Source organism: Streptopelia decaocto (genome assembly GCF_964273445.1).
Source record: "Streptopelia decaocto genome assembly, chromosome: 10".
Taxonomy (NCBI): domain Eukaryota; kingdom Metazoa; phylum Chordata; class Aves; order Columbiformes; family Columbidae; genus Streptopelia; species Streptopelia decaocto.
The window spans coordinates 5,891,703-5,917,959 of record NC_138665.1 but is presented as its reverse complement, the minus strand read 5'-3'; the positions used below and the strand labels follow the sequence as shown (position 1 = coordinate 5,917,959).

The 26,257-nt window shown below is 43.2% G+C and overlaps 2 protein-coding genes across 2 annotated transcripts in view; one reads left to right on the top strand and one right to left on the bottom strand.

Annotated features, from left to right (window-relative positions):
* The window catches only part of LOC309444195 (synaptotagmin-like protein 2), a 77,748-nt gene that overhangs the window by 8,825 nt on the left and 42,666 nt on the right, over positions 1 to 26,257 (top strand). The gene's annotated exons all lie outside the window — the stretch shown is intronic.
* VSIG1 (V-set and immunoglobulin domain containing 1) overlaps positions 1 to 26,257 on the bottom strand; it is a gene marked incomplete at both ends in the record, with an annotated part of 39,428 nt that overhangs the window by 5,414 nt on the left and 7,757 nt on the right. Inside the window, 3 exons of the mRNA XM_082062192.1 lie at positions 6,086 to 6,193; positions 12,508 to 12,668; positions 16,001 to 16,049. Of these exons, the coding sequence (XP_081918318.1) occupies positions 6,086 to 6,193; positions 12,508 to 12,668; positions 16,001 to 16,049 (318 nt within the window). The remainder of the gene's footprint in view (positions 1 to 6,085; positions 6,194 to 12,507; positions 12,669 to 16,000; positions 16,050 to 26,257) is intronic.

Genomic DNA, 26,257 nt, shown 5'->3' with positions numbered 1-26,257 from the left:
TGACAATTCTGTGAAAAAACGCTGTCATACACAATGAATAGTGATACTAATTGAAGCACTAATAGTTTGTGACATTATTAATAGGCGGCTCAGTAGAAGATTGTGACAAGAATGGACATGTCATTGCAAAAAGTGGATGGCTGCAGAGCTTTCCAAATATAGAAGCTAACAAACAGAGAATTTAAATGAATCCACAAGACATAGGTTTAAGCCAACAAGGCGCCTGATCTGTTGGCAGTAAATTTGGAAGCAATAAAAATGCAATACAAGAACACCAGCAGAATCATCACGCTTTCAATGAGAGCAACTATGCTGTTCTCCTTGCTTGTGTAATCAGGGTCAGAGCCAGTGTCAGGGACTATCGTGTGGTTTTGAGTTTATTCCATAGGTGGAAGTCAAGCAGTTGGATTCAGTGCTTGGATTCACTTACTTGGAATCAAGAAATTCCCCTTTCACTAAACAGTAAAAAAAGTTTTGCAGAATTATAGATATAGTAAATGTCTCTAAGGAATGCAGCATTTCCTCCCACATAAAAATTTGCTGTTTAATGTTGACTGGTTTCTCTGATTTCAGCAGCATCAGTTGTACTTAACAGCGCTGTGGGAGTAGAATTAACCTCGGAAGCTTATAAGCCCAAACCTGTTGTCTGTTGGCGGAAAGGAGAGGTAGAGCTGTGCTCCCTGTGCAGCCTGGTTGCTAGTCTGAGACTGGGGCCTTGGGTCTGCTTCGGAACTGCAGCATCTCATCTGCTCTGGGGTAAATATAACAGTTCTCAAGGAGTACACTCTGTCCAGTCTAGGTCTGCTGTGAAACCAAGATCGGAAAGAGCAAAGCTAATGTGGAAAACTATGGAACATTAATTATTTTTCCCAGATGTTAATGATAGTGTTGTGTAAAAGTGATAGTACTATATTTGGGGTAGGCAGCATGTTCCCCATTGTCTACGTGCACGAACTCCATTGTTTAGGCAAAGAGACCAGTTCCAGCATACTCAGTCCTTTTTTTTAAACACATGAGAGGTAACCATATAGAATTACAGGTTGGGAGCCAAATATATCTAACATCATTCCTACTGACAGTATTCCAGAATCAGCAGTGTGAATGTATTTATTGAAGCAGGACTGACAGCATGTTTTTTAATGGGAACAGCTGGAGAATGCTTGTAGGATAAAGCTCCACAAACTCCCATGAAATGGCATTCACACTTGACTAGTATCAAAACCTCCTTTTGGTCAAAGTTCCCTGTGTTTAGGTATGCTGCAGATCCCCAGGCAAGACGTATAATATGCTTTACTTTACAGATCAACTGATTGCATTTTGAATTAAGAATATTGATTCTTACTTCTGTTTGTCCACCCTGATACAGTGTTGACTGAAGTCTTTAAGCAATGTTATCTGAAAGCCTTTATTAGCTTAAGGCAATCTACACCCCAAAACTGCCAGAGCACAGCTGCTTTGTGCAATGATAAGGCTCTGAAATGAAGGTCAGAACCCAGGCTGCACAGCACCAGCAGCTCCGGTACTGCAGCTTGGCCTCAGCTCAAGTGCAATTTTACCTCCAGACTTTATCTCTCCCTGCCCCAGGATTACAAATACCTGGTACAATGGACACAGGGCTCTGCATAGCACAGCTACACTGCCGCATTTTCCAGGTGTGCGGAACTGGTGCTGCAGTGAGGAGGTGGTGGCACAGGAGCAGACTGGGCTCCAAAGTCTGGAGGTCCAGCACAGGAGCAGACTGGGCTCCAAAGTCTGTGGAATGGCTGCGTGGGCTCTCCCGTTTCCATTGCTGCATGCAATGCCATCAGTTTGAAAACTGATTTTATGCTTTGCAAATGTCTAGAGATGGACCTGTATTGCAAAACTAGAGTCTGGATGCACACTCTCATATTCCCCAAGGACAGAGAGTGTTTGAAATAGGGAGTTTGATATAAGCAAACCTCTCGTAAAAAAAACTGCTCTGTCTGTAATTACAAAACCATACTGGCCACACTTGTCTCCTTATACATTTATCTGAGTATGAGTAATAACAGAGTGTTATACACTGTTCCTTGCAAGAGTCTGAAGTTACAAGAACTGTGACTTCTAACTTCAGGCTCCTCTTAAGCCGATGTTCCTGTATAGATCTCAGCAGTGATGGGCTGGATTTGCATCTCGTCACCATCGATTGCATCTGTTTGAGTGAAGTAGAGAAAGGGCTTCCATCAGCTCATCACACTAATGTGAAACTAAGTTGTACTATGACTTCAGTGAGGTAATGTGTGACTTGCAGCAGTATGGGACAAGAAGCAGGCCCATTATATCCTACTAAAAGGCCTGATTACTGAAAAAAAGGGGCTAAATTCTATCCAGAGTGATCTGGGCTTTATGTGAGAGTAAACAGTAGCAGAAGCTACCCAGTGAGTGCCAGCCCAGCTATAGCACATGCTCCTGGGAACAGGACTGGCACTACCAGTCTTCAATGCATTCAGGGCATGCCAGTGAACACTGTAGAGGAAAAAGCGCAACTCGGTATATTTGATCTGAAGTCAGGGTGAATTATGTATCTAAGCCCTTATACAATACACTGAAAAATTAATCCCCCGTGTTCTCTCATCCTGTCTGAATGCATGCAGAGAAAACATTTTGTGTACACTGTTAAAGCTGAGGCAGGTGTTAACACAGCAAAGGATATTGGTTTCCTTCATGGATTTAAACAGAATCTTTCTGTTTGTTTGTTGTTTTTGATTTATTATTTCAACTATGAACATAAAGGCAGTGGAACACCTTAAGGAAATGTGTTCAGTTCCTCTGCAGGCTTCTGCCCGTTCCCTGTTCTCCTGCTCCTCTATGATGCTTATCTCACTAACTCTGGAGTTTATTGCCTGAAGGAAGGTGGTAAACACCAAAAAGGCTGAGTAATGTTGTGATTAATTACTGAGTGTATATCTTGTCCCAAAGGTATGACTGAATTGTGTACACAGGAAATTTCATTTAGGAGGAACATGTTTCAGTTAATTGACAGTGAATTCATAACCCATTTTAAACAATACACTCAAAATGGAGATTTTAAACCCTTGTTCAAAGTGGTTTTATGCTGTCCTTGAAAAGCTCATGTTTGTGCCTTTCAAAAAGCTGAAATGAAAATCTTTGCAAAAATGTTGCTGATCCATTTCAAAAGTAAAAAACTTGTTTTCTGTTGAAGATATAGAAGTCTTTTTCTTTTTGGGCAACTGACAGTTAATGTTCCCTCCTACAGACACACATCTCATTGACATTTCTTTCCATTTTACCTAAAATGTCTGTATGGGAAAACTGTAAATGTAGTCAGTGGTAGACTTTTCCTGCAAGCCTTTTTAATTTGATGTGAGAAATATATTTAAAGTGCAACATCTTGAATGTAAAAAACTATGAAAGAAATCTGTTATGCTTCTCTTGAAAAAAATCTGCTTTTTATGTCCTCAAGAAAATAATGAGCAGCTCTAGTGAAGTCGATGATTTACCACTGTAAAAACAATATTGAGGATGCGGTAATGGACGCTACTTCTTATTACCAGCTAGTTGCTCATGCAAGTTTTTATATAATGGTGCCTTTTCACATTTCATGGGAGCAGCTGCTTGGGATGACTAATCAAACAACTGATAGAAACAAGAGCGGAGATTATCACTCCTAAAAATGTTGTCCCTTGTAACTCCACGATATGAAAAAACAGTTTCTGCAAAACAGCTGAATTGCCAAGAAAATGCCTGCCTGACCGTAGAAAGGCTTGGGTGCAGCTGGTTGTTCGGCCCACGGGGCAGGCAGCGCCTAAAGCCGGAGGCGCCAGCAGCCATCCTGCTCGTCTAAGGCCGTGCTATAGTTGCTTGGCATTTCCACAGTCACCATTTCTGCTGCAACCAAGAAAAGGATTTGGGCTCATACACTTCCAAGGCAGTCGAGTCAATTATTTGTGTACCTGTTCGGGGGAGCTGGGTTACAAACAGAACAGGGAATTTGGAATGATCATACTCATTTGGAAGAAAATCTCGATAATCTCAATGCACTCTAGATGCTGGAGACAAAATAATTTGTGTCCACAGTTCTGAAGGATCTGGTACATGAAATCACATCTCCTTTTCTTCTCCTTCTGCCTGAATTGTGGGAAGGCTGCTCCTCTTCCAGTGTGATAGTGAGGAAAACATTTGCCTGAAGAGGAAGCAGTTGGCAAAGCTGGTGCTGAGTTGAGATTTTCAAAGGCTGCCAGATGTTTGGCAGAGAGTGAGGAACCCACCTTCAGGTTCTCTTTATACAGCTTCTATAGAAAGATCATCTTCCTTAGGGAGTGGAGGGTATGTGTGAAAAAGCAGGCAGTAAATTAGAAGAAACACGCCTCCATCTGCTTCCTCTCTTCTTGGAGCAGGACAAATACGTACTAGAATTTGCATAAATATGTGTCTTTCAAAAGTCTTTGGATGAACTCAGTAATTTCCAGGTCAATATTCCTCCTACCACCCATCTCCTGGTGTCATTGCCTCACATTGCTGTACATGCTTGGTAAGTCTGGATATCAAAATTGTAAGACAACATGTACTTGAAGATGTGTTACAAAATGTCCCACTTAATCCTTACAGTAGCCTTAATTTACTGACTGAGGGGGCAGTGTCAGGACATGATTTCCTCTCCAGTACCTGTCTTCCCTCCCCCAGCCCCTTCTCACTTGCCCCCACCAGCAGATGCAAAGCTATAGCATCCTGTTCAGTGACGTTTCTCTAGGCTGCTGGATTCAGCGTCTGATTCACAGGCTTTGCCAGGAGCGCTGTAGAGCTCAGGAATTCACAGCACCCCATCACTGGGTTGTTTAGCCATTTTCTGTTTGATGTTTTTTCAAGCTACTAGAAAAAGAACAATTAAAGTCTCTTTCTCACTGATAAATGCAAAGGAGGATATTAACAACCTTACTGCTTTGAGATCATGATCTCTTTTTAAATTCTGAGTACAGACAGAATTTATAAAATAACAAGGGAAAAAAGTGTTCCTCACTCCCTTAAGCATCTTGCCATCTAATTAGAGAACAAATGCTGTGCGCTCAAAGTGTTAATTAAAGCCCAAGGCCCCGATTCAGAACTCAGCTAGATGAGAAAGCAAATGCTCACACGTGCATTGGTTTCTTTGACATGTGTCATGTGGCTGAGTCTGGCCCCAAATGTCGTTTTTCATCCCCAGTTTTCCACAGATTTTGCCAGAACCCTGATCTGCCAGACTGTAGTGAGGATATTGTGTCCTGCATTACTGGGATTTTTGCATGGGTAATTGAGGATGTTAATAATGACTAGAAACATCTTGTCACAATTGCTCCTTGGTAGAAGAAAAAAGGGTTGGAGTCAGAAGCCTTTAAAGGATTAATCATTTAGCAACATTAACTGGTGCAAAATACTTCCAAGGAACAGTAAATAGTAAATAGTAAATAATAGTAAATAATAGTAAATAATTTCTACAGTGCATCAACAAACATGTTTTCTCAGTGCATTTGGTGCAGCTGCTCCTCAGCAGTTATTATTAGACCTCAATTTACACCAGGTTGTACCCTATACTTCATGGTGAGACTTAATCCCACTGCAGTCAGAGAGCTGTGAATGGATTATGGCTGGGCTGTTGAGCCGCCAGCTGAGACGAAGCCAGTTCAGCAGGCAGCTTAGGGTCCCTGTGTATCCATCACACCTCAAAATGGTGCTATATTCTAAAAAGATCCAGGATTATTTTTTTTTCTTTGCTATGTAAATCTGTAGTCCCAAATTTGAGCTATCCAGACTTGCTCACGTTTCAGCCCAGAGGCTCCTGGTGTGTGGACATGACCTTCAGATGCCCTTTGGGTAGAAGGTGCTACTTCAGCTACCTAGAATAGCTGTGGGAAAAAAATAACAGCTACATCCAAAATAATTTTGATAGAGAAAAATTCAATAAAAATAAGGTGAGTTGAAACTTCTGAATTACGCATCTGATTCTGCTTGTCTCAGTCCTGTGCTGGTTTGAAGGTTTTCATCCAGAATATGAGTACAGGTCTCACAGTAGCATAAATCTAGTAGAAGCTATTTAGCTCCCTTAAAATTGTGGTGATGTTTTTCTTACCTTGTATCTCCAGCTACATCTTCCCCGTGCATCTGTCACATACACCATCTTTTGACAATGACTGACTGACTTGTCATCCATACTCAGAATATCGTGACACAGGGAACTCTGTATTTGGGTAAAAATGTGCTGATCTGAGAGTTAAATGAGACTTTAAATGTTCCCCCAAAATCAAAGAGCCTGTTCTCCGTGCAGCTCCCCATCCATACCATCAGTGCTGTTCACAAGGGCAGAATGCCTCATATTCAGCGGATTTGGCAGATATATCAAGCCTTTGTCAACAGCGAGATGCAATATAACCTTATTTCTAAATTTTACCTAAAATTAGGCAAGCTGAGATTGAAGTCTATTGTTTGCTCCACACACCCTAGTTACAACCCAATCATGTTCTACTTTTCTCCACTTTGCCATGTGTTCTCACGATTGTCTGCGTCAGTGTATCGGTTTATTTTATCTTCTCTCTTCAGAATGTCACTGCAGTGCCAGAAATAACCCCAGGCAGTCCATGGGAATCCCAGTGACACCCCGTGAGTCACCGTGACTGCAGTGACATGACAACAGGCTCTCCGCTCCTCTGCATTGGAGTGTTGCCTCTGCTGTCCATGAAGTTATTCCTTTTAAGTGCGTGCTCAGTCACCTAAGTACTAGATAAGGCTTAATTTTAAAAAATCACATCTAGGCAAAAAGAAATGCCTATGTTTTGGAAAGGCCCTTTGCACAGGCTGATCTTGGCTTGTGGGCTGGAGTGGACTGCTCTGCCCCCCAGCCCGTGTCCCTGCAGCACTCGCGGCCTCTGTAGCCCATGATCTCGGTTGTCTGGGGCTGAAAGCCTGTGATGGAGTCTCAGGAACTGCTCCTGCTACATGGGCAGGAATTTGTTCTTTCAGTAGTTTTTATGGGGAGGCCACACTTGCAGGGCTGGCTGGCTCCTGGCGCTCCCGTGGTAGCGCAGTGCCCGTGCCTTGCTTTGTGCCGGGCAGCAGAGCTGTGCTGGCTCTGCGACTGCTGCTAATCTGAATTCAGGCTTTCAGAGTGACAGTAGCAGACACAGGTGTGCTCCAATCGCTCTTCTTGCATATCTTTCCTTCCTCGGGCTCCACCACCCTGTCCCCTGTTCCTCAACACCATGACACAAGTGTGCTCACTCCTGTGAAGGTTTTGCAAAGTTGCTCATCAGGCCCGTGTGCCTGCGTATGAGGACATCGCTGGACTTCTTGTGTGGGAACAGTGCCACCTTCCTCTTCTTTGCGGTTTGCAGTGAGTGAAACCCTCCTTGCCCCAAGCCACTAAGTGGTGCTCTCTTGGTAGTACAGGTATGAGGAAAATACAGGGCTCTGGCAGGGTGAAAGCCAATATATGGAATAAATGGAAGATATTCTTGCTGTTACCTGCTGCTAACACACTTTCCCTCTCAGCTTCCCATCAGTAGTTTTACCAAAGCAGTGTCAATGTCACTGTTGGCAAGTATTTCAAGCTTGGCTTTTTTTAGATGATATTTGCATGAAAAGTCTATCAATAACTCAGTTTCTCTCACAAGTAAGAGTCACTCATGCCCTTTACTCTCCTAGTGAATTTAAGATTTCAATCAAGGGTTCTGTCCTGGGCATATTTTAGGTAGCCAGGTGGTGTCTCTGATAGTTTCCCTTACTTAACTGTGGGTGCCCTGGGCTGCAGACTCAAGGTGTGGCCCTAGTTAGGCTGAGGAGCTGTATTTAGCTTTGCGAGGCTGTAGCCTCGCCTGTGCAGAGTCAACAGCAGGCTTCAATCTTTCAAACATTTACTTATATTCTTTACAGCGAGGCCAGCTGAGTGACTCAGAGCATGAAATGAAGTACAGATGTAGATCTTAGCAGGAGCTGAGACTTCACCTTATGAACTAGGCCAGGCTGCGATGTACTCTCTTATCCTGGGTAAGCTGAATAAGTAGTGTTTGCCTTAGTTTGTCTGCATGGAAAATACAGATAGTTCAGTATTGGAAAGTTCTCAAGATCCTTGGCTAGGTGTTATTATTTAAAAATTAAATCTATCATTAAAAAGACATGTTGCTAAGGGATAAATGGCAAGAAGAAAAAGTTAAAAATATATATGGCATCCTATTTTCCCTGAGTTGATATTTACATTATTTAGTTCAAATGAGGGGAATTACTTCCCCTGGAGAAACTTCTCAGGAAAAGAGCAGAGTTAGGCTCCAATTAGTAAAAAGATCTATATTCACACACTATATATAGCTGCGCTGTCTTCAAAGCAGCACCACGCACACCTGCCATTCCGCTGTTCGCTGCCTCCCTTTTCATCCTGTTTGTGGTATTGCATCCTCCCCGCTGTAACTGCCGTGACTTTGAACTGTCGAGCACCTGCACCAGTGTTGTGTAAGGTGGGCATGAAAACACCAGAACAAACACCAAAAGATACTGGTCACCTCCACAAAACCAGCGCGGGGAGGCAGATCTGTGTCAGGGCTGCAAAATAACGGCAGCCCTGCCTCGCTTTGAGGCAAGGTAAAATCTGCTGCTGAATACTCTGGGGCATTAAATTAACACCGGCACTAGTCCTGATCCTGATCTGACTGATTTCACACCAGACAGGACGGTACCTGACCTTACATATCTCAAAACACTGCAAAATCTGTAACGTAAGTGGCAGTGAAAAATACTGACATTCTTTTTAAAAGGAGTACCTATGGCCTCTGTGCCTCTTATATATTATGTCCTCAAATCTAGTAATTTAAAGCTCACATTCATTAATGCTTCTAGTCAAAGGCATCTTAATGACATAAAATTCCCTTAATTCTGTCATTCTACAGTTTGCTCTGTCACTTGCTGCCACTGTAGAGAGAAAGGGTCATATTCACTATTATGTAAGTAAATTTTATTTATCAGAATCAAGATTTTTTTTTACCTCATAGTTGTTATGGAGAACATCCTCCCTGCTTAATCTTATTATTGTGAATATATCAGCCATGTGAATAACAGGGTCATCAAGACAGCTAATGTTTACTAAGATGTCAGCAATATTTAAAATTGTAGCAGTGGGATAAGAAGATGTATTTTCTGCCCTTTTTTTTTTAATTAGAAGTCTCTTATCTTCAAAGTATTTGTCAGAAATTTTGTACTTTAAAAAATCAAGTTGAAAATGTTATCCATTTAGTTACAGAAAAAACTGGCAAATTTTTAATGAAGCCAGGATTTTTCAACAAACTTTTGCAGGGACAATATGTGCTGTTTATAAGGAAGCATTTGCTTGTTTGTTTGTTCATTGATTTTGGACATTTTAGAAGAATCTAAATATCTCATAACATTAAATAATTTTATCCCACTTAAAGTGCAAGCTACTGTTCTGGTATTCAATAAGGTATAGTGCCAGTCTGATTCAGTTGCTTTTATCATCTTACCAGCATGTTAAATATATTTTTGACTTGCATTTTGAAGTTACTGCATCTAAACAATGAAAGCCAAAGCTGGAAGTCTCCTCCATTGCCATGCATGTATCTCCTACTTGGAATGAAATGTGAAACTTCAGCTACATGCCAGGCAAACAGGGCAAAGCCAGGTTTGTAGAAAGAGAGGTTATTTTTTGTTTAACGAGTAGGAGAACAACACACATGCTTTCAGGCACTCTGTCCTTTCTCAAGCTCAGAAAAGTCACCAGCCTGAAATAGAAATTGCAACCTTGTATTGCTGTGGGTTCAGAGGGAGATTGAAAATCCAATTTCATGTTCAGCTCTGTTGTGTAATTTCTTAAACCGTATTTTCCACAAGCAGTCACAGGCCTTTATTCCTAGTTCTTTGCATTAACACGGTTAATTTTATTGTGAATAGGTTCCAAATGGTAAGGAATTGCCATGTTGTGGTCAAAAGGATACAGGGCCAAGTAATACAGCACGGAATGGATTGTTACATGCATTTTAGAAAGAGTAAAGCCCTGTCCTGCAGCTCTTCCCACACACGCAGCCCCCGGGCACACAGTGGCTGTGAGGGGTGCTCATCTCTGGCCCCATAGAGGAGCCAGCCCAGTGTCACTTGTGCTCGGGGAGAACAGGACCGGGCACCAACCCATGGCCTCTTTAGGCTGAACCGACGTTATTTACTGAAAATGCAAATCATCCATTGCAAATGTATGTGTGTTGCAGTGTAAAAGTGAATTTACTGTGAAATTAGTTTCAGACGTGGGGCAAAACAGCTGCATTTTTTCTCAGTAGCGTTTGCTCCAGCCCTCACAGGCACACGGCTTTCCCAGTGCCAGTGCTGGGAGCCAAAGGAATTGGGGCTGAGCGCTGAAGGGATTGATCCATAAGGTTTCCCTGACATTTGGTAGCCTCATACCAGTTCTTCTTGAGAATATTCTGAATCACCCACAGTATTTTATTATCATAATCCGCAGGGAGTGTTTTCCCATCATTGGTCACAGTTTATATAAATGGTTTTCCCCTCCTGAATCTCTCAAAACTGTCTGATTCTCCCTCTAAAATACTTTCAGCTACAATCTGCTTATTGCTCTTGGTTGTGACCAGAACATGTATTGCATGTATTGTCTTGCAACATGGAAAATTTAGCGCAAGTAGAACAGAGAGACTCTAACAGAATCCAGAGAAGATAAGCTCCATCCTATCCCAGTGCTGTACTTCCCACCCGAACAAGTGATTAAAATTTGTGATGTAAGGTACTGGATTAAAATTATAATATATTGTACTATATACAACTCACTTAGGAAACCTGCACGTAGTACCTTCTCATGAATAATTCTTCATTTAATAAACTACTTTTGACTTGAAAAAAGCAAATGATGAGTAACAAGTATTGATACAATTAGTCAGGCAAGGTGTGTGTGTGTCGGTCTGGCATTCAGCTGGAGTCAGAATTTGGGATGGGCACAGTGTTTGTATTTAACACCGGTACAGTCTTCCTCTGTGGCTGTGTAATACACCGCAGGAGGGTGAGCCATTGTCCTATGTTAAACTGCAATTTCTTACACACTAGCTATCGCTGTTCAATGCCAAATACGTCACATACTGTACCTCCTGCAAATGATAGACAGTCTGATTCTGCTATAATTGGTGAACAAAATAGAAAGTATGACTCTATCAGCAATGGCAAACCTCCTAACATAATACTACTAGGAAATCAGTGAACATGACAGGAATATTATCAATGTGGAATTGACACTCTTCTAAGTCAGCTATCTTTATGTCAACTGGTGTAACACCGAGCAGAAGGCTTGAATTTTTTGAAGAAAAATGTTAGCAACAGGATAAAAATGATGGGAGAGAAAAGGGACTGATTGTCTAATAGGCACAAGCCCCAAACCAGGGCATGGAAAAAAAATCACAGTCATCTTCAAGAATGCAGTAACACCTCTAATCAGCATTTCTTCTTACAAAGGAAGGTGTTGCTGATTGCTCAGCACCTGTCAGGGCTGAGCTGATGGCAGCTCATGCCCTGCATGTTATGCTGGGTGTGAGGTTCATGGATTCACTTCCCCACCAAAAAACAGATTAAGGGGTAGCTCTTGAAGTCTGGGCAGCAGCGTGAGTACGTACAGGCAGTTACACATCCCATCCCTGACCCTTGCAGGGAGACCAGGCTGCTCTGCAAGGTCTTTGCAGCCACATGAAGAGCTCGGGCAGTAGTTGTAGCTGTCTAGTACTTGGTGTCCTGCACAGTCCTGACGCTGTCTGTGTGCTGACACCCCAACCTACCACGCGGTCTCGTTGTACCCTTGCAGAGAAACCCAGTTTGGCTCTGCTGCCTCTCAGGGTCTCAGGAGGGGCAGGGAGTATTTGCCTTTGATCTGTAATTGTTCTGCTGCCACAAAGGTACCTGTGGGATGCCGTGAAATACCAACACAAGTTGGCTGGGGTAGATTTCCTGCTATGACAAATTTCTACAGAGTCGTGCCAAAATGCTTACGGCCCACTTGTTGTGCATCGCTCCTCTTGCTGAGCTGCCTGATAGCAACAATAGTGGCTGAGTCAAGGAGCTCTTGTTTGACCCTTAAACGGGGGACACATGGCAAGGGCGTCTCTCCAGAAGCACAGCCTTCACAGGGGCAGGAATATCTGCCAGCCAAGAGAACAGGGAGATAGATGATCCAGGGGCTGGGGCACTTGTGTGATTTTTGGATACCTGGTTGTTGCTCTGCTTCACATTCCCTGTGTGACTTGGAGCATCATTGGAGCATCTGAATCGCTTTTGCACCTATGTTTCTAAAGGAGTTCAGGCATGCCAGTAGGAATTAGGAGCCTAGATAACTTTGTGCATCTGCCCTTAAATTTCATTGCAACCTGGTCTTTCGTGTGGGAACACCAACATTCCCTGCCTTCCTGGTCTATAGTGAGGATAACACTATCAAACGTAACAAGATTCTTTGAGCACTTAAGGATATCTTAAATATAACTTCATATTAATAATAAATAAATATCTTACGGTATGCAGCTGGCTCTCTTTGGCACTGTAAAAGCTCCACTGAATAAAGAAATTTCCCAGCGCTCCAGAACTGGTGTATGTACAGAGAAGGGTTGCGTTTCCACCTGTGGCGACATTCACTATCTTCTCAGGGACGGTCACCACCACACCGCTGACGTGGCCTGTGGGCAGTAAGTGTGGAAAGGAGAGATCAGCCGGGGCAGCCCTGGGAGCCACGGGAGCTTTGCTCCCTGCGTCATCACAGAACCCGTCGAACATGTCTCATCATTCTCCTTTCACTACAGCTTCCCGTGGGCTTTGTGGGGAAACTTTAGTGATAACGAGCTGGGAGTGGGTAAAAGCTAACAAGCAAATAAATCCCCCAGAATACCTGTGCCCTTACAATGGATAATATTCTGAAAAGGCAGAGTTTGTAAAAACATACTTGTTCTCACCTGCAGAGACTTGTCTTCTCACCAGGAGCCTGTGACTAAACCGAACCTTTCTTGTACACTCGCCATGCTCTCCTGCACCTTGCACTTGCATTCACAGCTGTCTCTAGCCCGCTTTTACACCCTTCTTGCCCTTTTCTTTTTGCTGTTCTTCCTTTAGATGTCTGATTTTCTCTCCTGTGGGTCACCATCTCTTACAATGTTGTCTCATTTTACATTCTTAGCTCTGTCTTGGACTCAGTAGCACTGTCAGGTTTCCCCAGGCTGGAGCCCAGCAACCTTCCTCTGTTTTTCATTTGCTAATTACTTTGCTTTTGTTTTGGTTTATTAGGGCTTGAAACTGTTCTTTTCCAATGCTTTTACAATGGAGATGTCAAACTAAGCTTTTTGGAAATGCTTTTATTATGTAGTTTGGGAGAAATTCGGTGATAACTTGATCAACCCTTTCTGTTTTCCTCAAAGCAGAAAGAGAGCAAACATAACTTGTGAGGCCTTTCCCATAATGTTCCAGTCAAGCTTGGCTACACAGCCATATTAATGAAAGGAATCGAGCACCATCTTACAGTATTTATCTGTTTCTGTCCTCCATATAAGTTACTGGCAGTGGTGACCTACAGCAACAAAGTCAGAGCTGTCAGAAAAATAAGTCTGCATTTCAGGGTTTTGCTAAATGATTGAGTCCAGCTTTAAAGCTACTGTCTAAAGATTCTGAAGGAGAACAGTTTTATTTTTAATGTAAAGGAAAACATAAGTCTTTCAGAGCTTTTTACGCAAAATAGGCAAGGTCGGAACTTCATGTTGTTATAACAATAATATTCATGTGGGCTTATTGCATGTATGAATGATAGAGGCAAAAAATACAAAATATTCTTCTCAGTGAAATATCTGTGCATCTTATTTTTGGGTGCTGCTTTTGAGAGTTTAAGCAGAACCTCCACTAATATCAAAAGAGTACTTTGTTCAAATTATCAGCCCTATGAGAGAAAACCATGTTTAAAAAGGAAATATAATCTATTTTGGCATTTTTAACCACGTAAATATTGCAGATTCATCAGTTGATACAATATGCAAACCTGTTTGAACTCTTCAGGGTCTCTTTTCCTTGTTTGTTGGCTTCAATAATAAAATCTCACTGCCAGGAAGACGGGCATAATCTACTTTCCATGTTGGCAGTGGCGAGGATGAGAACTAGCAGGTTCAAACTACAGCAAGATGTACATTATATGTGAAGTCTCACAGGGGTGGCTGGAGACTGACCTAAATGTGTCAAACCTGCCTTGGGGAAAGATGGGATCCCAGTGCTGGCTGCAAGTCCTGCTTGTCCTGTCAGCTCGCAGGAGCTGACTCCTGAGATCTAATACAAAAGCCATGTAATATTATTATAGATATCTCAGTTCACTGTTCCCAGCTCTAAGAATTAAGAGTTGGCCAGGGGATGATAGTTTCTTGCCACAATAATACTTCCAGGTTTACATGTATTTATTTTCTGCTCTTTGCAGGATTAAAGCTGCAATCTTGCAACACAATGTCATTCTACGGAAAACATCCAATTTCAGTCATCTGCTCCACGTATTTCCCTTATCATTCTCTGTTTGTGGAGTCAGGAGTGCCACAGAGCATGGCTGTTACAAGGTCTTCCAGAATAAATTAATTTTAGCATAAGCAGCTCCACAAAGCATTCTAGTTTCCATGAAGCTGTATATTTTGAAGAAATAGATTCAGTTGAAATAGGCTTGGCTCTAGTAAAATTAAAAAGGCAAAACCTATCAAACTGCCATTGTCCAGTGAGGCTGTTTAGAGCCATCACTAATTGTAAGATGGAGCTCTTGGCTGCAAATGGAGCGACCTGGAGCTGAGCAGCCCTTTCTCTCATCACGGAAGTTAATGGGAGCTTTGCTTTGCATTTAGTTCACTGTTTGCGATTTCAGACTCGTAATCCTATTTCACACATACAGCACTGAAAAAAAAACACATGAGTAAGAAGTAACTCGGTGAACAAAGCTAGTCTGAACAGGACCATAACTTGTTAAAAATAGTTGATCCGTGTATTTTACTCATCAATATTACAATAAGACAGGTTTCTTGCTACAGAGGAAGTCATTGTGGTTAATTGGGAATCGCCCACTTCTGCTCAAGTCCCGTGCAGTTTTAACACTCACGAAGTAAATCCAAGTTCGCTGGTCTTTACCAAGCCACCGCAGAAACCCCCATCAATGTGGACACACTGCTAGTCTTAAATCCACAACTTTAAAATGAGAGGACATTGTTTCGAAAAGTATTGGTGCTAACACTGAATTACTTTCCATTGCTAAGGCAAAAATCTATGGGGTTGATGTGTGTATGAGAGAGAGAACATTGAAACACCAGGAGCAATTATTTAAAAATATTTCTCTGGCATCCGAACCAGATAATTCCATCATGAAAAGAAAATGTGGAAACTAACTTCCATTTTCTTTACTGGATACAGAGGCTGTTTCACCTCACTCGAGCTTTAGACTAAAAATGTCTGCTTCTGCTTCTGTATATATTAAAAATAAAGCGTAGCACAATGAAATGTCCTTGAAACATGAATAATATATAGTCTTTCATATACCATATAATTCCTAGATTCCACACAATATTATGCCCTCACTTAACTTCAGGGAAATCCAAAGGATTATTTGCATGCTTAAAGTTAAGCATCCCTAAACATTTTTTGGTGGGGTGGGATGGAGGCAGCATTTCCCAGGGCTGTTATCAAGGGGAGACAAAAGCTGAACCTAAGAAAACCCAACCTTGAAATACTTGAAAGCCCCTAACACTCGACGCGGGAGCTCTTCGCCTCTTCCTGGCTTGAGAGCAAAGCATTTATTTACCAAAGCTAAAATTCTATTCTTAAGCAAAAAACTCAGACCAGTCAGTGGTCAGCTTGCTGATTTCCACAAAATGGCATAGCATCATAGCCATGATTTTCATTCCGTCCTGAAATAAATATTCTCCTAGTTTGCCAGTCAGGCTCACCTGCTCTCTTATTTCAACAAGCTCCTTTATTCCAGTGCTATTTCAATATTTATTATTCTTACCTGTAAGGATGGCTAGAATTGCAAATATCTTCAGCATCGTTGCAAACTTCTTGACGTTGGGAGAGAAAAGAGACCAGATGCTGCTTCTGACTTTGACTAAAACTCAACTGTTTGGGGTTTTTTTTAGGCAGGCTTTTGTCTCCTTATCAGCTGTGTATCAACACGCCAATAAGCTTTTTCATTCCCCTCCTTTATGACGTGTGTGCTTTTCTCCAGCTAGTGGTGTGACTGTTCAGTTGAAACCATTTCTGGGTTTTGGGCAACTGAGGGTTTTGTTAATAATAAACCTTTGAATCAGAGAAGCCCAGATTCTCTCACTTTTGCCAGGGCCCAGCAGTATTTGCCTACGTGAGCACTTCCACAGAGTACAAGCAAAGCATTTGTGAACTATTTAACAATCTGATTACCAGCATTGGAGTCAGGCCTAATATGAATAAGGAATAATCTTTATTTCCTGTTAATTCTATAATTTCTTTTTTTAAAATGGGCACGTGGAGATAATACGTTGTTAGTGTATTTTCATTGCAAAAGATATTTCTCATATGGTTTTATACAGAATGATTACATTGGACTTGTGATTGCCTTGAAATTTCCATATTGAACTCATCAATAAGGTAATACACCAAAATAAAGAGTAAAGCTTTCTTCTAAACTGATATTAAAATCTGTTTCATCCAGTTTTAATCCATGAAGTTGGATGCTACTAATACAAAACCACAGGGTCAATATATTGATTTTTATTTAAATGTTAATACCTGATTTGTATAGTGAAAGAAACCCTGAATAAAGATTAGGATTTGAAGGACTAATTATGATAACTCACAGTAGATTACATTGTCCTTACCGAATGCCAAACGCCTTCTCTAAGTCTCTAAAGCTCATTAGGAAGGGAAGGTGCTCAGCTTGCTTGCTCGCTTTGTCCCCTGCCATTTGACTGAGGGTAATTCAAACCCCCCGCTGCGATGGGAGAAGCTGGTTCTGCGCACACAGTCACGCGTGAGCAAGAGGCAGAACACATCACAGAGGGCAGCATTGCCTTGTCGATGTGAGCCTGTGCCTGGGACCAGAACAATTGAAATGGTCAGTGGCGTTTTCTTGGTGAAATCGTGGTCCTGGTTTGTGCCTGATGATCCCGTTGTGGCAGCAGCAGGCGAGGGCAGCCACCCGTCCATGGCAGGGACGAGCTGCAGCTGGGGCAGCCCTTTGGCAGGGGGGGCTCAGCATCTGGCCAGGTGTGGTTGGAGGGGAGAGGTACGTCCAGGCTCTCCCCCATCTCTGGTGTGATGTGGTGGTGGGTTCTTCAGCGTAGAAGTGGTGAGTTACTCATTGCATCAGTTACTATTGAGATCAGGGTTATGGACTTAGGTGATTTTTATCCTGCCAGATATTTCTGTGCACGGCAGTTGTCTGAAAAATCCATGGGAAGTTGTCAGGGTTCGATTATATTCTTATATGAGCCATCTCCAAAAGTTCTATAAAATATGTCTTTTCCTTAATTCTGACTGTCAGCACTTCACACGGCATTCCCACAGGGTGGGCAGCACTTGCCTTTTAGTGACGGCGAGGACAAGACTTGGAATAGTTAAATGTCTCATCCAAGGATGCCCAGGTGACACAGGGTCCGAAAAGGAATATGTATGTTGAAAGACTGAAATTCAAATTCAGGTTTCTTCCAAAACATGACAAGTGTTTAGCTTCACCTTCACTAAGGAAGCATGGAGAGATCCCAAATGCACATGGGAAGTTCTCACTGTCCCCAGGTCAGTCTAAAATGGGAGCTGCTGGTGGCTTCCTATCATTTAGCTGTGGATGAGCACAAATGATCTGAATATGAGCACAATCTGCAGACCCATTTCAGTGATTGCCTGTGGCAGCTCCTTAATACCCAGAAGGAGTCAGGCTAGTCGCTCACAGAGCACTGACCCTTTGCAAAGGACAGCAGTTTTCAAGAAGATGCAGAAGGCATTGCCACCCCACACGGCAGGTCAGCACGCATCCGCAGGATCCTGTGTCTTTACCATAGTATCAATGTGTCCCTAATTCCCTCTCATTTACCATCACAGAAATATTTTCTCTGGCACTTAAGGCATCCTCAGCTAAAATATATTTTCTTCCTGTTACATTCACTTCTTGTGAATCAAGTCTCTGAAAGGTGACAGGACTCCTGAAGGGTAAAATGCTCAGTTTGACCAGAGAACAGGAACAAATAACACAACTTCTGCACTAATATACGCCCATTTAAGCTTGGGATGCAGGGCTGAGATTACCAATTATAGAGCATGTCTTGTAGCAAATGAGTACAACCATCAATCCTGTTTCACAGAGGATGCTGAACACCAGTAGCATTTACTTATTATTATTACCAGCCTGGGGCTCATTTTATACCATCAAACCAAAAGTGTGTGCCCTGGCACTCATCTTCCAAGCCATCCGGGGTGATTCTCCTGTGACGGTAACAGATGGTACCTGTCAGCTGATGGTTTTGCTTCCAGCTCGTTGCTACTAGGGAGCAGCGCTGCCTGTTCAGATGTCACCTTAGGAAAAAAACTGAACACAGAAAGCAAAATCGAGTGTGGTTTGACAATGGTTAAGGTTGAGTGACAGTGGGACAAGGAGGAATTTCTCACTTACACCTCCGGCCCTGGGCTGAGAGAACAGCACAGAGCGCAGCAGCGGCAGCAGCCGCTTTGCCGCAGGTGGAGCAAAGACTCTTATCTCGAGATAAAATGGAAAGGGCCAGTACCAGGAACCGTGTGTTAACAGACTTTGTGACTCAAATCTGTGTACACTGAAACGTACTCAGAAATGTTCCTTTCCAAGCAACTCCCTATTCACTCTATAAATAGAAGTGTCAGTCATTAAAACAACGAAGGCCAGGGGCACACCCAGGGCCAGGCCACATGGCCCAGCTGAGCGCTGCCTTGGCGTGAGGGGTTGCTTCTGTCGGCCTGAAACCTACTTAACCACGTTCTGTAGAATTCCGTGTTTAATTTGACAAAGCTCAGCAGCACTTCAACTGCTTTGTCTTCCTGAAAGACAGTAAATCTGTGATTGTCCAAAGACACCAAATGCAGCATAATGTGATTTATAGAGCTCTCTAGTTCAGTATCACATCTGATTGCTGGGCATGAAGAGTGTAATTAAAGTTTCAAACAAGCACAGTAAAAGATGTGCTTTAAGTCTGTAAATCCACCATTAGGTTGACTTTCAAATGCACTTTACAGTTTGCTTGCTTATTGCACAGCCTCCTTTGTTGTCTAAAAGAAGATTTATAAGCTTTCGCTGGAGTGTTTGCTGCCTAAAAGTTAATTCATGAACTCGCTGTTATTTTCAAGCGCACAGAGAATGCAAGACTGTAAAGGTACCAATAATAATAAACTCTTCTGAGGAGAGCACCATGGCTTGTCACCTCAAAATAGCCCGCTCAGAAATATACTTTGTATGTACTCCGTATCCAAGTCTCAGAAGAGGCCCAGCTTACTCTCACAAAGCACAATACAGACATCACCCCAAAGCTGCACTCTGCATCCCTGCCAGCGTGCTGAGGGGTGACACCTGGGGACCCCTTTGACTATGTATGAATTTTTATTTTATACATGAGCGCTAGTAAACCCAGGTTTATCAGCACTGGTCTCCCAGTCTGTGGCTGTGACATGAGCCTAGACTGCCCTGTAATTTGAAGGTACCTTGACTCCCTTCCTGCATCCTTCCCACCACAACCTTGTGCTTGCTGTTTCCCTGGTTTGGTACGGTGCCTGCTGGCATTTCCAGGACAGCCCCATGGTTTCTCTCCTGCTCCTCAGAGAAGCCATGGGCTGTGCGAGTCAGCAGGACGGAGGACTTAATGGGAGAGGAAGGGGACTGAACTCCTTCCCCAGCACAACGTCCCATGGACTCATCCCAGTCATGGAACTCACCCCCCGACACCAAGGCTGCCTTCATCCCTGTAATTGCTTTGCTGGTACTGCGCGTGATGGCTCATTTTGCTTATGGCAGAGGTTACTGTAAAATTACACACAGTTCTCCACAGAAGGCCACCTTCAAACCGTCATTGTTGGCCTCAGCTGTCTGTGGAGGAACACTTGCAAAGAGCCCTTTGTGGAGATAGAGCCTGAAAGTTTTCAGGAAAAATCAGATGCAACGTACCCTTCCATCTTCCTCCTCCTCCCAGCCAAGGAAAGGCAGCAGGCTGTAAACTTTAAATGTGTTTTTGAATCTGCTGTGAACAAGCAGGTTCAAACAAAACCAGACATAAACCCAGAGCAAATCTGTCTTTTCATCAAGGAAAATAGCAGCATCGGCAGACACAGAACTTCCACTGTGCAGAAAGCTGTGCCTCTTCGAAAGGGAACAGAAGAAAAGGAAACCATTGTGGAGCTGTAACTGAAAAACAATCATAACGAAAGCTTGGAAATGGAAATAAACAAACAAGCTTCCAGTAGGCTGGGGCTCACTGATGCAGAGAATGTTGTCTGAGGAGAGCTAAGAAAATGTCCCTGTCCTAGGCGATAACTGTGGAATCCAAGAGAATTGTGTGTCCCTGTAAACCTGCAGAGGATAAATACTACCCAGCCACAAAAGTGCAGTCCCCTGCCAGACCGCCCAGCAGGCATCTAAGTGATCTTTATCACCCAAACACTGTCCCAAGTGGGTGACTCTCTGAGCCAGTCTACCCAAAATAGCTCCCTGCTGCAAAGAAAATCACACCTGACAGAAGCGGGATGTGGGCGAGCAAAGAACTTTAAATATTCCCCCAGTGGGGCTGGCAATGGCCCAGGCTGTTATTTGAATGTTTTCCACATTTCTGGATTATTGCAGTTGTGGTAGCTTGGACATTTTAGGTTGCTCAATAATGTGGCAGGTAGTTAATTGAGTGGGATTTTGTTAAGACCTCTGCCATCTGATCTGCCCTCTTTGACAGACACAGAAGACGCAGGAAGTTTCCTTATCCTGTATTGGCTATAGGAAGCTGATGCCTGCTGCAGTTGAAGTGATTTGTATGTGCACAACACGTTGCAATAGAACTGTAACGCCTATATGCACAGCCATGTTTATTTAGCCATCCAAGTCTCGTGTGAGGTCAGTGCAAACGTAAACACCTGGACACATCTGTGGGTCTGGCTCAGGCCTTTTGGGTTGATGGTAACATTCCCCTTCCCTGCCTTCTGTCCTGAGAAAAGTGTAAAGAAGCAGAGAAGCAGCTGCTCGTGATGCTGCCCCAGCCCTCCTGGGGATGCGGGTGCAGCGTCTGTGTGACCCAGAACTGGGCTGCTGTGGATTGTGCTGGACCAGGATGATGGGAGTGCTGGGAGAGTTTTGTTGGAGAGGCAGAGACCTGGATTTGCGGCACTTGTGGTGTTATTATTAATATAAATGGTAAGTTTTACCCCCTCGTTTGGTGGGTGAGCTGTGCACCACGAGTGCCCTGACTGGTGCAGGCTAAAGAATGACTTTCTAACAAAAAGTGCCAACATCAAATAACCCATTTTTGCACTGTGGCTCTGGTGTCAAAACGAGAGCAAGCTCTCCGCTGCATGATAAATCACAGTAAAATGGTTCTATCTTTGTAGAATTGCTGTTCCCTTGTATTTGCTGTGGCTACGTAACCTTTTCACTGCATATGATTAAGTCTTGTTGTTATGTCTTCTTTTTTTTCCCTTGTTCTTTTCCATGTTGTTTCAGAATTGAAGCCAATAAAGCAAAACAAAATGGAAAATTCACAGTGGGGATCTGGAGATTAGACTGTCTATCAGCCTTGTCGGAGGGAAAGGTCTTTTTTCTAATAATGATTTGCATTTTCATAGGTTAACAGTTTCTGAAACTGTTAAGTGCTATTGTGCCTTGAGTTTGGCAGCATTTGTTGTACTTGTCTAAAATGAAAAATGCTTTCAGCTTAAGAATGTAATGTATAATTTCTGTGGTGCCTGCTTGCTTTAACAGGTATGGTAACGTAATTCTAGGATTACTGTGCCAAATTAAAACCTGACATAAAATTAATGCAATTGTGCTAAACTGTATGATTTCCACCTGCTTCTGTCATGCCTGAAATGGAGGGTTTAGGTGAATAGATGTTAAAACAATGCTAGTGTTTGGTGCTTTTCAAACACTCCAATTCATGCTGTCAAATGAATGCAAGACAATCTCATTATTTAAAAAAACAGCTAGTTTTTAGTTCTCACTGTTTCAAGGACATACTTGGACACAGGGACTGTAGCGCTGACCTCGGAGGAATTGCTAAAATCTCTTTGCTTTTGGTGTGCTCCCATTTAGGAAAGAGACTGAAGCAGCCTCTGGTGTCTGAGCATTGCTTTGCCTGCCCGAGTTTCGCCTGGGCACTAATCCTTTCCATTTTACTTCCCATAACTGGCCGCAGGGGGGGCTGAAGTCTCTGGGAGAAGCTTTTCCATGTCCAGGCTCTGCAGCTCAGCTGCCCTCTGAAGGAGCATAAATTCAACAAGACTGTGTGGCCTTTTTCTTGAGGAGGCAGAATAATAATTGTAGATGCCATTAATTATTAATTAACGGTTGTAAAGCTCATTTTCCCTCAGCTGCCCTCCTCCAGGTGTGCGTGTCGCGGTGTCCCCAGTGCTGGCTGGAGCTGGGCTCTGCCTACCAGCAAGCGGCTTCCCACCACAGCGCCGCCGCCGGCTCCTGTTTTCCTCGGGAGATTCCCCGAAGCTGGGCAGTGTTCTGGAAATGCTGCGGTCCGATAAGGTGAGCAAGGCAATGCGAAGGGAGCCAAGAGTGACTGCTTGCTTGGTGCCTGGTTTGGATGAGACTTTTCCTTTTGATTCCCAGGAGCTTCGTACTGGGACAAGGTTACTCGTTTTTAATTTTCAGGAAGAACGATATGATGCTTCCTATCTTGCTTTGTTAATTATCTCATTAGAGTTTTCTTAATTATTTTAATTACACTGAGTGTGACAGTGCAATGGTCTGATGTGATGAAGTTGTTGAGCAGAGGATCAGCTATCCCAAATAAAAAGCAGAGTGGCAAACCAGCTGAGATAAAGCTAAGCACTTTTTGGTCATGCCTTTGATTCGCTTGTGGCAGGCAACCGGAGTTATTCATCAGCTGGTCAGGACTCAGATCCTGTAGCCCAGCAGCTTTGTTACACACCGTGTGTTAGCAGTTCGAATTCTTTGGAAGCCCTTGTTATCCTTTGGTGATCAAGCAGACAGCGAGTGTGTGAACTGGAGGCAAGTAATGGAAAATGAAAGTGTCAGCAGCCTGCACATCATGGCAGCAGCTGGGAAACCAATCAACGCAGATGACTTCATCTGAAAAACACATGAATCTTAATAGGGTGTAGGGTGTAACCTTTAAAGAACAAGTGTCTAATCCAGTTGTACACAGCAATTTGATGCAAATGAGCTAATAAAAGCAGTGGGGCAGCCTGGCCTGGCTCAGTTACAGCCCTGTCACGCCTCCGCTCCTGGCAGCAGGGGTTTGCAGCTGCGCAAACATGTCGTGTTGGTGGAGAAACCACTGATCCGTGGCCGGTAGTTGTGGCACGCTGCCCCCCACAGCCAGGCTGCGTCCTGTGCCTTCGCCACGCGTGGCCGCGTCCTCAGTCCCACGTCGCGGCTGCTTCCCCCAGTGCAGGCACTGCTGAGCCAGGGGAACCCCACGGTGCCACCCACAGGGCCCTGTGCCCGCACCCGCAGGTGCTGCCCCAGCCCTGCTCCGGCAGCCGCTCCCCCAGCCGGACTCTCCTTGCCTGTGCCATGCTCGAGCCCTCAACTTGCTGCAACAATCTCGATTTATAAACCACCCTGTAACTGCCAGGCTCTCACAAGGTAAAAGCAAAAAGCCACAGGCTTGTATGGGTGTCCCCAAAGAATCAAATCAGTTTGTAAAATTATCAGCAGTGCAGTGGGGCTCTTTTTGCTCTTCTCCTCCCCAAACACTGAGCATTGCTGCTGTGCCAGCAATGATGTAAAGCTCGAACTGGGTGGCCTCTTCTATAATGTTCAATAAGTAGAGTGATATGTTCCTGGAGCCTGTATGAAATGCTGAAAAGCTTCCAATTCTGTAAGCAGACAGCCCCCAGAAAGAAATAATAGCTTAAAATCCAGTTCAAGGACTAATTAATTGGCACCACTGATGTGACTGATATTGAATTAGCACTAGCTTTTTGTTCTGCCCCTTTTCGTTCTGCAGGTTAATGGCATATATCCAGCCAGGAGTGTTGCACTCAATGCCCATCACGGTCACTGTCTTTGCATCTCTAGAAAAAGCTGTTTTCAGTTCATGGTGATTTGGGGAGTCAGGTCACACCGCAGCTGACAACTAACCTATAGCAGATGGGTTAGAGTGGCTGTACATTGCTAACAGTAATTACATGTAATTAAAGTGCCTTCCTGGCACAGCAAGACCCTGACCTGGCAAACGACCGTTTGCAGCGTTGGTTGGGGTCCCGTGGTGTCGGGGTGAAGCTGCAGCCGCGTGTGAGCGGCTGCAGGAGCCGGGCTGGGGACGGGAGGACACTGCGGAGCACACGTGCTGGAGAAAGCTGCTGTTGAGCCTCCGTGTTTCATCATCATGATATGTTGAACAGGGGAGACATTGACCTAAGGTGCACCAGGACTGTCAAAATTATCATGAACCGCATGCTAATTAATGGTTTCCACTAAGTCCTTACCTCTGGGCCTGGTGGTGAATAATGATGCGAAAGGTCAGTTTGTTTGCTTTTTCTTTCAGGAAAGGTTGTTTCTATCCTTTTGGTCGCACTTAAATGTCTTAAAAATAGTTCCAAATATTCCCTAAAAGAGCAAAAAAAAACCCAGAAAGTAAATCAATTACTTACATAATTGTTAATTTTTAAACAGTATGGCCCTAGTGAAGCACAAAGCTACCATGAATATTTCATCAATGGCTTTGGAAAGGATCAAAAACTATTAGCTGCTACTTGCAGTTTGGACTTTAAAGCCAACCAGGACAACGCCTCTTTCTGATTTTTCTTGTTCAGAATTGTATTAACAATAACAGTAATATAGTTGACAATGAGTTGATAATTTCTAGCAAAACGTTTATTTGAATAATATAATCTCTCTTGCAGTTCAAATGCCGTTCATAGGCTACCTGCATTTTTGTTTTGTTTTTTAGAACATGAACTGAACAAAGGGATAAACATAAAGGACGTGGGAGTTCATCACAAGGGGTGACTCTCAACGATTAAAAAGGACTTGTTTAATTGCGATTGAGCACAAATCCACGTGACATTTTTTAATATGCCTTAAATATGTTATCCCTCATTGTAGAAGCTTAATTTGCACTTCCAAAGAACATGCAGCAAATATTTCCTGTTTCCTTAGAAAATGCTGTCTTTGTGATCTCCTTCCTGTAAGCAAACTCATTTAGTGCAGTAATCCCTCAAGGCACATACAGCAAAAGCAATACTTCCTCTGAGCAAATATCAGCATAATGTGTTTGAGTGTTTAAAAAATATTTTAATAATATGAAATTCTGGCAGAGTCCTGGGTTTTGTTGTTTTGTTTTCCATGCATGTTCAGTAAACAACCTATTTTAATACCTTTTGTTTCCAATGCAAAAGTTTGGTGTACATTCATGGCTAAAAACCCCATTGCAGCCTTTTCAGTCAGGAATACACACGGGTGAGCGTTTTGGGTCTGACCATCAAGGCACTAAATACCAAATGCATTTTGTCCCTTAAAATTCTGGTTAGAAGCAGTTTTGAAATCCCTCTGTTTTGAGCAGGCGTTCTCGCACTGATACCTGGCAGTTCAGTGGGGACTCCTCTCTGGATAGACATTTACCTATAGTACTTCAAATCCACTGTGAAAATGTGGACTTTTAGTTCAAAGTGAGTATGTCACTAAGGGTCTGATGCAAAGCACAGTACAATCCATAAAAATGGTCTAAGTAAGACACTGGATGAAAGCACGTATATATACTGGTAAAGAACCCATCTTTAAAGTATCAGTTTTCACAACATCCAAAATGTGCGCCTGTTTCCGGGGAAGTTAGTCCTTAGGGTGTTTTATGAGTTCATACTGCGGATAATGCACAGACGTGGCTGAAATGTTGAACTTTGCCTGCAGTGTATTTATTCCAAAATAGGTTATGTTGCATGTGCATGTTATAGGTGGCAAAAAAAGGAAATTCCAGAGCTGACGATGTGCAGTGCTGAATGTGACAAGGAGTTTTATGGACCTGAAGTGTTTGTGTGCCGAGTCTTGTGCAGGAGCAGAGTGCAGTTTCATATTGCTAAGCAGCATTTCTGCTTAGATGTC